Genomic DNA, 11,629 nt, shown 5'->3' with positions numbered 1-11,629 from the left:
GTATCATGGCTTTCAACTGCATTTCTTAATATGAATACACCAATGATAACAGAAATGTAGCCCTGTTATTAAATATATATATATATATATATATTTTACCTCAAAAATGGCCTCACGTCATCATTTTGGCAAAAGCAATCCCTAAACGTTTCTGAATATATGAGGCAGCTACGGTGCATATAATTTTCAAAAACATTTTTGAAACCTCTGAAGCTCAATCGGCGCCAAAGCGATTCAATTTCGTACTTTTGAAAATAAATGCTTCTCAATTGATCGGAAATATGATATTAAATGAAGTTCTCTGAGATTTTCGAAAACATTTTTGTCGAGTCAAAATTAGTTTCTGAAATTTTTTACAGTGTAGTGTTGAAAAACCTGACTACTTTTTTCTTTTAAAGCTCTACTTCTAAGAAGAAAATATTGAAAATTTGGTTTAGCAGTTTTCTGTCTATCGGGCTTTTAAATGCCTCTCCTTTAATTATTGCGCTTTGCCACACTGTAATACGGTATGCAGTTTTCCATTCTTTAAACAAATACAATACATGTAATAAAATTTTATATTCATTTTTATTGATTTCTTTTTAATTGAACATCAATATTGTATAATAGCTAGTTTTATTCCTTGCAATCTTTCTCATTTTGGTTGATTGTTACCAAATTCTTTTGGTTTAAGTCTCGTTTTCTTAAAATGTCGTAAAGTTGAGTCTTTTTAGAGTCTTCAAGAGTTCTTGTTTTAGATAAGATGAAGATTTCCTCTGAAAAAGAGTTTTCAAAATATAATTATTTACATAAAACAGTATATTTTTCTCATAAATAAATCCATTATGATCTTTATTATTCGAAATAATTAGGACCGGACATACTTCAGATAAACTAAATATTTAGACTATCGAGTAACATCGCTTTTTATTGTAATTTTTTCAATTAACTCTGAAAAGCGAATTTTCATTTAACACTAGAGTGCAATAGCTGTGCTAATATTTCATTTTAATGAGACAAATTAATAAATATATTTTTGTAAAATAGGTATAAAAACATTTTATATTTCAAATTCACCACCATTCTTGCCCCCCCCCCCAAAAAAGCGATATTCCTTTGCTTTTTTTTCTTTCTTTTTTGAATAAAACATTTTTACAAAGCGGCATCTATTTCTGAATCGTTAGCTGATATCATAAATTCTGAAAGTTCATTTCATTGACTTACACTCGTTTGTAAGTTTGGCATGACTTCCTCTCGAATTCCTTTGCTTTACTATATTATATTTTTATTGTCCTGAAAGCATATTCAGCTTTCTTTTAGTGAAAGTGGAAAGTTAACTATACTATGCTAATAATAATGAAAAGACGAGTATGAAGCAACAAAAATAAAATTTCTTTGCAAAACCAAAGCAACCAAATTCATTTGCTATTTTCAAATACGTTCATTTTATTATCCGTCAGCAAACAGTTCATTTTTTACTCCATAAAATGAGCAATTCTATGTGTACTGCAGTACAACGTGTTTTATTTATTTATTTTTTTAAAATTTGTAAGTCTTATATATTGCTGAATTATGACACCATATTAACAAAATTAAGAAAAAGAAAAAAACTGGTGCTATAAAAAAACATTTCGTAATAGAGTTTAGTTAACAGAAGTAATCGGATGAAAGATATTCGGATAATCGAAGTTTTACCGTATTTCAATCTTCATAGCTTCAATTATCTCCCTCCAGATATTCATTTTTATTATAAAGATTTTTTCTTTATCTCCATTCAGAATTCCTTTCTCTTAAAATTTCCTTACTCTCTGGGCTGCCGTTCATCACTTTAAATCATGTCAAATTATTTTCTTATAACCCTCAACACTCCATGGAAACAAAATGGAAAAATTTCGTGATCAGGACATCACATTGTCAGTGGGAATATAATCATATTCTTTCGATTCTTTATCAGGAAATGAAATCCAGTGATTCGTAATCAATAAAAGAAATACTAACATTCAATGCATGCCAAAATACAGTGTGACAATTATCGAACTATATGAAATAAAGCAGTCATAATTTTAGAACGGTTTGGGAGACGAAGTTCTAACATCGTCGTTAGTCGCAGGGCATGATGGGAATTAATATGCGCATGCTCACGCCGCTTGTTGTTATCGGCCATTTTCAAGAGAAAATGTCTCGGAACAGCTTGTTTGTATAGTGTTTCGGCAAATGATTTAATCCCCATTATCCAAAGTGACCCTTATTTCGACAAAATGTGATTCACACTGGACGGAGCTCGACTCCATCGAACCAAGCGAGTGTTTGATGTTCTGGAGGAGCACTTTGGGGGCCGCATTCTGACTCTGGGATACCCATTGGCGGAATGCAGAATGGGACTCACTTGGCCGCCATGTTTTTCGGATTTGAACGCATGTGACTCATTCTTGTGGGACTATATTAAAGACAATGTGTACAGAAATATCCCTAATAATATTGCTGAGCTGAAAATTGCCATTCAGGAGAACATCGGCAGCATCGATGTTCCGACACTTTAACGGGTCATGCAAAATTTTGCTTTTCGTCTGAGGCCGCATCCTAGACAATGATGGTAGGCATTTTGAACATGTCATAACATAAATCCGAATATCTGTAGTGAAAGCCGTGGTGGTGGCTTAAAGGATAGTGCGTTTGCCTCCTAATGAGGTGAATGGGACTCGATTCCTGACTATGGCTGGTTGATTCGAATTCCGTACCCAGGTCTCACCGACCACAGTGCTGACGTAAAATAACCTCAGTGGTAGACAGTTCATGGATTAGAGTCCCTTTGTCGTCAGGCTAACCTTGGGAGGTTATCGTGGTTTTTCTCTCCATATAACGCAAATGTTGGTTAGTTCCATCAAAAATTCCACCACGAAGAAAAATTTCTCCCAATATTTGATCCAGGCGTTCCCTTGTCTTCTAGATTGAGTTAAAATTACAAGGATACAGACATTGATAGTCGTAACCTGAAAATTAGATCGACTATTCAACGACGGTTGTAAAATAAAATATCTGTAGTGACGTTTACATGTTGAATAAAGTTTGTGCACTCAGTTATTTTTTTAAAAATAATTTACGTTTTATTTCCCATAGTTCAATAATTGTCACCCTGTATAAAACATGTGCCGAATACCTCGATTGTGTATATGAGGAATGAAACACAATTATAAGCTCAAATATGTCTTTAAAATATCATGATAAATACATCCAATTAAATACTTTATTTTAACTATTCTAGATGTAATGCTTAAATTACCGTACAAATAAAGTAAATATATTACCTGTGTAGGCAAGTACGAGTTTCTTGCAGGAATACAAGATAGCATATGAATCATAGTCAGTATCAATGACCCATAAGTCCCATTTTCTGGCTAGAACTGTAACAAAATTAAAATAATTAGTTTCTTTGTAACCTTGATTGGTCTTCCTTGAGTAATGGTCCTACTACAAATTACAAGCTCAGGAAACTTATTTTATCAATATTAATTTAAAAAACTACAACAAAATAATTGCATCATTGAATCGAAGTTAAATTTCTTTTTAATTTGCGCGTTCATTTCCTTCTTTCTACCACTGTAATTATAAAATACTTTATCACATATATCTTAGTTTACGGATTATTTTTTGACTTTTTTTATGTCAAGTAAAAAATCTTCAATTTTAGACTTGTTTAAGCAAGGATAATGATAGTGTGAAATTATTTACTTGCTCGAAAACCCGAAGCAGAGGTCTGCCCAGACTTGAAGGTAGGTTGAATGCATTGAATATGGATTTCAAACTGAACTGAACAACTGAAACAGTCTGGTGAGGATACGAGTAGAATAAAAAGCGATTTTAAGGAAGACCTTGGCCCACAAAGAGCTGTCAAGTCAATAAAGAAAAAGAAATGAAATATATTTACTTGTTCCCTTGAGAGGAGTTACCGAAAGTTTTGCTGGTTCTTTGCTCTTTGGAGTGGAAATATCAGAGTATTCGGACTTCCATTTTTCTCTGTAATAATAGATAAAAGAGAGATTTAAACATATACTAAAACTCAATTGGATGGAGAAAAATTAAATTAAAAGAACTGTTAGAGAATTTAAACTTTAGTATTTGGATAAAGTTTTGAAACAAAATATTATGAAAATTGTTTCGTCTTTTGTTTTCCTTTCAAATCTTTTACAATGTGAGTGTTCTTGGCAGAATACTCACGCACACAGTTTAAATTGAATATTAAAACTTTATATTTCATGTATGATATCATTTATGAAGTGAAAGTATTTAAAGAATGCACAGTTTCAAATTTGAAAAGAAAAAAACGATGCAACGATGAACGTTGCATCGTTAGACGCGAAAAGTTTAAATCGGTGTCAGGGATTACAGATTTTGCTAATTGGCATAAGAAGCAAAGTTGAGGTGTAATTTTAATTTCTTAACAAATTCTGGTTTTTTTCTTTACATAAAAAAAGCAGTTGCTTAAGATTTCTCTGTTGTTCATACATCGAAGAAAAGTCATAACTTGTTGGAAAAAAATGAAAAATAAATAAAGATAAAGAAACTAGAAAAACCGATGTGGCTGAGAGAGGTAAAGGAGGGAAAAATACATTTCTACATGCTATGGGGAGGTGGTGAAGAACTCGTGTCGTTAACACGAGAATCGGCATTCATATGAATGAAAGGAGATTCCAGGATGTCAAGATGAGCTGATGAGATACGGGGGAAATAACTCTCGAAATTGAATTCATATCCAAGATTCCAACAATGTGCTGAAACTGATGTTTCATTGCATTTTTTATAACGATCATATCTATCATGATCCTTATGTCTAAATTTTAGAGCTCGTCTGATTTGTTCGACGTAGCCGAGGTCGCCCTGGTAAGGCATGTGATAAATGCTCTAGCGATTTTTAGTGTTGATAGGATAGTTACGTGGCTTAAACTTAATTTTATTAAAAGGCCTGAATGTGATTTTAAAACCCAAACGTGATAGGTTGTGAATAAATGTTGCAAACTCTCTGCAGTTTTGAAAATAGCATATAATTCGTAAATAAGCATTATTTCATGCGTGTGTGAGAGAACTCTAACAGTCTTTAAGTAAACAGTTTTGTTCAATACTATAAGATCACTGATGTTCTTTTTCTGCAGTGATTGAGAGGAGACATACGTCAGCAAAAGGTTAAAGATGGTGTTCATTCATTAATGGCAATAGCTAAAGAGAATAGAAGGGCTGGTTCACACCTTTGAAGAAGCTCTCGCCGCGCCAAACCTCCGATTTTCTCCAGTGACGTCACTGTGGCGCGAAACTCGCACTTTTACTTCAAGAACGGAGCGTTCGGTCTAACTTGCTCTAACTAATATTGGAGCATTCCTTTTTGTGACATATTCCAAGACATTTGTTGTTTTATAAAATGATTTTCCCCAGTTTATTGCAGTGAATTTGCAAAAATTTAAAACTATTAATGAAATGCCAGTTTGAGCGATTGCAACTTGCAAAAATTCTGATAGAAACACAAAAGGAAAAATATAATTTTCCACGTGCTCCCAATAGTAAATGAACAACTATGTAAAAATGGATTCAATGAATTGCAAACGAAATGACACAGTTAATATAAAACAGCAATACGTTTATTCTATCGCTATGAACTTTTACAAAAATTCACCATCTAAAAGAAACCGCCTCGTTAATTCAAAAAGAAAGGCAGCCGAAAAAATTAAAAATGGATAAAGTCAAAGAAAATTAAAGCGTAAATAAAAAGTATAAATAAAATATATAGTATATAGTTAAAATTCTCCTAATTTCATAACATATTTTTAAATGTAGAAATTCCAAATATTTATGATTTTTTTAAATTAAATTAAATAAATTAAAACTAAATATCTATAAATTATATTATCTTAAATTTAAATATCTATAAACAATAGTAAAATTTCAAATATCATTATGAAACTAAATTATTATTTTGTTTCAGTAATTAGCGTTTAAGGTTGATGTTTCCTAATGATTAAATATGAGCAAATTGCTATTAACGGCATATTTTAAAATCAGGATCCTAAATTTAACCCAACTTATAGTTATCAGAGATTATGCAGGATAAAAAGTGTCGATATATGCTTTTCTTAATAATTAAAGTTAAAACTGAAATTTTTAAAAACTTTTTAATTTATAGTGTCAGAACTTTTTAAATTTATAGTGTCATTTTCGCCAACTAGTAAAATATTTTTATAAGTTAAAAATAGTATTTTTTTTTAAATATAATGGCAAAGAAAGTTTTTTTTTTGAACAATGTTTATGAACGGAAATAATGTGTTAATTATGTAAAGTTTGAAATCTAAGAACCAGAAAAAGTCTAACTTATTTTTACAGAGAGAAAGTTATAATATCTTTGCTAGCGAGATCTGTGTATATAGTGACGTCATGAGGAGAGAAATTGTAGCTAGGAGCGGAATGAACTAGCCCTGATAGCTGATATACGAAATAGCTGATACGATCCATCACTGCGACATGCGTTAAACAAAACAAATTATTAAACAAAATATTGTTGTAAATGACTTACGTGACAGATGACATATATTTGTGGAGGAGAGAAGCGTGATTTCGTTCTTTCTTTTCAACAATATAAGTGTTACATCTTTTGCCCACTCTGTCAACAGAAGCAGAAGCTTCCAATAAGTACCATGTACCTGCAAACTAAATTTCAAAGTAGTTAAAGACCACTTTAAGATTTTGGAATGAAACTCTTTCTTTCCAGTTTTGCTTAAGAAAGACTTTTAAAAAATAAAATGATATAATCAAATGTAAATAAGCAGCCGAATTTAGAATTTTTTGCAACACCTTACTGTCTACTGCATGGATCTCGAAAACATTAAAAGTGTTTTTTTTCCAAGTTATATTCTTCAAGTTGGTGAACTTGTAACTCAAAAAAATCTTATTAATTTACCTCAAATTTAAATTGTATAATTCAATTTACTCTCTATAGAAAAGAGAGCAGATTTTTTGTGTTATTGCTTATTATTTTGTTATAAATATTTGTCTAGTGAATTTCAAGGAATTTTGAATTAAAAAAAATTGCGTGTCATTCATTCAAAAATCAGTATATTTATCATTGCTGCATTATTTACTTTCAGCTTTTATGCTCTGATCCTCAATCATACATTCCTGGGATCATTGAAAGGAAATTACTTATTTTTCATTTTTCAAAAGTTTGTTTTAAGTTTTAATTTGAAAACTGGGTTTGAGAATTATCCAATGCCACGTGCGTTTTAATTATTATTTTTTTATTTGCAGCTTTTGTTCATAATTTCTTGCTAAATATAATCCAGAAGTCAAGAAAAATTGAAAACATAGGATTTATTAACTTTTCAAGCGTTGAAACAACATTTTAAGAAAAGTATTCTCTTTTTTAGTTTGATATATCACTATGATTATTTCATAATAAGAATTTTTTTATCAAATCAAAGAATAAAACTCACATTAATAAGTTTTAAATTGTCTATAAAGTCTGAGCACACGGTCGCCAAAAGAAAAAAATTACAATAATTAATGAAGCGTCCAGATACTATTATACATAAAGAGAAAATTAATGAATCTTAAAAAGTCAAACAGAAGTCGGTACTCTAACTCCTTTCATCCAAGCATTAAAAACATCTGAAAGATTTTACGATGAAAGATTTTTTTTCATCAAATCTTTCCTCATATCGAGTACATACTCTTTTTGCCTTTGGAGATTCGTATTATCGACTTTTTAAACACAAAAAACAAAGATAACTAAAACCACTAAAATAAAAAAGATTTCATCTTCTGAGAGATTTTGTTTTTGAGGGGTCTAACATTACATTACATTCCTTCTTCAAAATTAGACGGATTACCGTTTAACATATATCTTTAATAATAATTTCTTTAAACTAAATTTTCAAGGGTATTATTACATGCTCAAAAACGGTTATTAAACATACCAGTTTTTAAGCATTCCAATGAATTTAATACCATCACGTAACAAGGGGATACTCAATAAAATTTATCTATGAAATGATTGTTGCCAATAAATGTTGTACAATAAATGAGAATGGAGCTAAAATATTATAATATTATGCATCCAAGCAAATCGCATTCAATGAGCCCTCAGCTGAATGCTCACTAAATTTTAATATTCGCTCAGTTTTAAAAATTGCACAGTACAGCTGTGTTCTAAATTAGTGTGGTAATTTTCGAAAAAAAATTATAACTACATGGAATACGGTTAAGATAAAAGATAAAAAAAATTCTTTCCGCAGATTCATGTATTTGGCCATATATTTTTACTTTCGGGATTTCAGGCTTTAATTCAAAAATTTGTTTAAACTAAACCTGTTAAGAGTTTTCGTTTTTTTTAAAGACAAATATTTTCTGTACATAATTCGCAATGTAAAATAAATTTACTTTTTTTAAATTTTTCACGCAATAAATAGACACAGTTTGAAATAAACAATGAAATAATGACATCTTTAAATTTCAAATATGAAGACCAAGGGAAGATAACGGTTTATGTTAGTGAAAACTGATTCTGAGAAAAACAAATTTCAAGGTTTGTGAATTTTCAGGAGCAAGTATTCAATTCTAATCGTAAAAATAAAAATATACACGAATGTCACAAGTATTTATTTACATTCCCCAAAAAGTTTCAATCAAAGTTTAAAAATTTAAAAAAAATTAAAACTTGAAAATCGGTTTAGATGAGAACCATTTTTTTCCTGAAAATTCCTCTCCAATCAATACTTCACGCCGTTTTCTTCACTATACTTTTATTTGTTGTCTACGCGAGGACAAAAAATGGTTTTCCCCCCAACATGGCCTATTTCACTATGTAATAACTCGCGGGGAGAATCGATTTTCCACTTTATTGATTTGTTAAAACTTTATAATCCTCAAAACGCACAGGATGGTGATCCAATCGTCATTTTTGTGAACATAAACCGTTCTTTTCCCTTTATTTCTTATAAACTTTCTTATAAATTTAGTTCAATTTTTTTTTTTTTTTTTTTTTTTTTTTTTTTTTTTTTTTTTTTTTTTTTTAGTTTTTTTTAAATGTGCTGAAGTGATATTGCCTAGAGCACATGATAGCACAAAAAGTTATAACTATAATCTGCTAAAATTAATATACATCTATTTAGAAATTTCAGAATACTATTCAAAACCACCAAAACAATGCAATTCCATGATTTTTAAATTTTTAGATTTAAAAATCTTACGGTTTAATTAAGTAGCTAAATCCTTTTCTACATAATGTGGAAAAGAATTGAATAATAACTTATGTTCTAAATTGTGTGCCAAGTTTTTTTTTTCTTTTTGATAAATAGAAGAAGAAAAAAACATTTTTAAACATAAGTTTTTTTATTTATTTCCCTTTTATAGATGGAAGAAAAATTCTATGACCTATGGTTCTTAAAAGAAGTAATCTTTACTATTCATAGCTATCAAAATAATGAAATTTGAAAAAAAAAATGTATATCAAATATTTTTACATGATTATTTAAGCAAGTATCTTAAAACTTAAATAAAAATAGAAAAAAGTCCTTGATCATGATATATCATTGATAAAAAATAAACCATATTCCAAAATTTCAAAGCAAAATTAAAGAAATATTATTAAAAAAATCAAATAATCAATTTTAATACAATAGGTGAAAAATAAGCATGATTTTAAGAGCCAAAATATGTTGCGTTTAAGATGCAACGAGGGCTCTGTTAATTTGAAATACTTTGCCAAAAAATCAATTATTAAGATTTAAAACCTGCAAAATCACCTGTCAAAAACTTAAAAAATAAAAACAATTCTCAAATTTACCTTCTCTAAATCAAAGTCTGCTTGAACTTTAGGAGTAGGACATGATCCAATAGCAGCCAAAGCTACGGTGGCTGATAAGCACACAAGAAGTATTTGAGCTGCCCACATGTTGATTTATTTCTGCACTCTTCAAGAAATTAGAACTGATTGTCAAAACTTATATAGAGGACGAATTCTTAATAATATTAGCGTCATCTTAAAATTATCACCATTCTTCCACAGCTGTGTATTATCTCAAAATACTCTTACGGGAAGTAAACCATCTGTTAGATTTAGAGAGTCTAATTGCTTTCCAAAAACATAGTATTTTTAAAAATCAAAAAATAGTCGTAAAATAAAAAAAAGAAAAATATATAATTCTTCAAACTTAAGTTTATTCACAATGTTAATAATCATTAAAAACTTTTCTTAACTAGGAAAGCGTGACCAAAACAGTTCTTACGAAAAAGATTTGCAGTTCTTTTAATCAATTCGTCTCAGAGATAAATCTTGAGAATAAGAAAAAAGATTAAATAAAATGCAAGAATAAAAAATATTTCTGAATATAAATTCATGATTAATTATTCCAATATTATGCGAGCATTTTTAGTTATTAAGCAATTCATGTCTTGTGATTTTACCACACAATTGTGATTTTAGCACGAATTTTCATCTCGGAACTGAAACTTTATTGACGCCAATGTTTTTATACTTAGTCGTCATTTAATAAACAAATATACGCTTTGGAGGTGAGCTGTTACTTGAGTTAGCTGTTACTTGAGTTAGCTGTTGTTAAATGAACCACGCGGTAAAAAATATTTGAATACAGTTAAAATGTGACTAAAATATTACGTTTTTTGAGGCATTTCGGAGATTCATTTCTTAAATTTGCACGGATAAACTGAAACTATCAATACGTCAATATGTTTAAGATGTCGCATTATTAAATGAAAGGACATACGCTTTAAAGTAGAGCTGTAATTTTACTTGAAGCTTGCGATAAAAAAAAGTTCGAATTAAAGAGTATGTGGCTGAAATTTTATGTAGAGAGAGTCATTTTAAAGATTTATTTAGAAAATTTGTAGTAACTTAAAATACTTAAAATTTCCAGACGTCAATGCTGTTATGCACGTCAGTGTTATTATATAAATTTCTCTAATATAGGGTGGATAATTTGTGATTTTTTTACAAATAATTTTAATGCAGAATTACTTTGAAATTTGCTGCGTCAATTAGTTTGCAAATCGCTATAATTATCAAGAAATATTTATAGAAAATTTTAAAAAAAACTTTTTGAATCCAAAACATGCTAAGTTCAGTGAATGCATATCACCAACATAAAAGTGGACACTTTGCAGATTTTTCAAATATTGCTTTTTAATTAATGCATGCGAAAATTTTCAAATAACACTCCATTCCCTTAGACACGCAGGAGTTTCGTTTTAAAAATATGGTGCCCATATTTTAATATGAAATCCGTTCCAAATGACTCACGTAATTAAAAAAAATATAAAAAATTCGCTGTCCTCCTTTATATTAGTGCTTTATATTTCTGAAATAGGAGTGTTCAGAACTAAATAATATGTTTCAAAAATTTATGTTTCCTTATTTATTATGTATAAGAGAGTTTTTAGAAAATATGACTTCAGTTTTTTTACTTGAAACTAGTTTCAACCAAATCACGTCGAGCCGTAAAAGTGAGTGCAGCACAAAATCTGGAGTTCAAGTGTTCGTGTGTTTAAAATTTTCTATAAATACTTGCAGACTGATATGGGAATTATCGAAAAATATGACTCTCATTTTTTAATATGAAGACAGTTTTAAATAAATCAGGTGGCAGGCCAAAAA

At 29.6% G+C, this 11,629-nt stretch overlaps 1 protein-coding gene across 1 annotated transcript; it reads right to left on the bottom strand.

Moving 5' to 3' along the window:
• Positions 1 to 548: 548 nt before the first annotated feature.
• Positions 549 to 9,963, bottom strand: LOC107448405 (apolipoprotein D). The gene is made up of 5 exons (XM_016063584.2): positions 9,803 to 9,963; positions 6,536 to 6,669; positions 3,905 to 3,993; positions 3,285 to 3,380; positions 549 to 755 (listed from the first exon to the last, which is right to left on the bottom strand). The coding sequence occupies exons 1-5, from the start codon at positions 9,908 to 9,910 to the stop codon at positions 616 to 618; spliced, it is 567 nt and encodes a 188-aa protein (XP_015919070.2). The 5' UTR covers positions 9,911 to 9,963; the 3' UTR covers positions 549 to 615.
• Between the last annotated feature and the right edge of the window lie 1,666 nt (positions 9,964 to 11,629).

Source organism: Parasteatoda tepidariorum, chromosome X1 (genome assembly GCF_043381705.1).
Source record: "Parasteatoda tepidariorum isolate YZ-2023 chromosome X1, CAS_Ptep_4.0, whole genome shotgun sequence".
In the NCBI taxonomy this organism is placed as follows: domain Eukaryota; kingdom Metazoa; phylum Arthropoda; class Arachnida; order Araneae; family Theridiidae; genus Parasteatoda; species Parasteatoda tepidariorum.
The sequence above is the reverse complement of the archived record's forward strand: the minus strand, read 5'-3'. Positions and strand labels throughout refer to the sequence as shown.

Bases quoted from the DNA above. Each gene is read 5' to 3' on its own strand.
- LOC107448405 (XM_016063584.2), bottom strand. From the start codon at position 9,910: ATGTGGGCAGCTCAAATACTTCTTGTGTGCTTATCAGCCACCGTAGCT. The intron at 3,994-6,535 runs GTAAGTCATTTA...CTATTATTACAG, and splicing joins AAATATATGTCATCTGTCAC to AGAAAAATGGAAGTCCGAAT. The intron at 756-3,284 runs GTAATATATTTA...ACTCTTTTTCAG, and splicing joins ACTCGTACTTGCCTACACAG to AGGAAATCTTCATCTTATCT.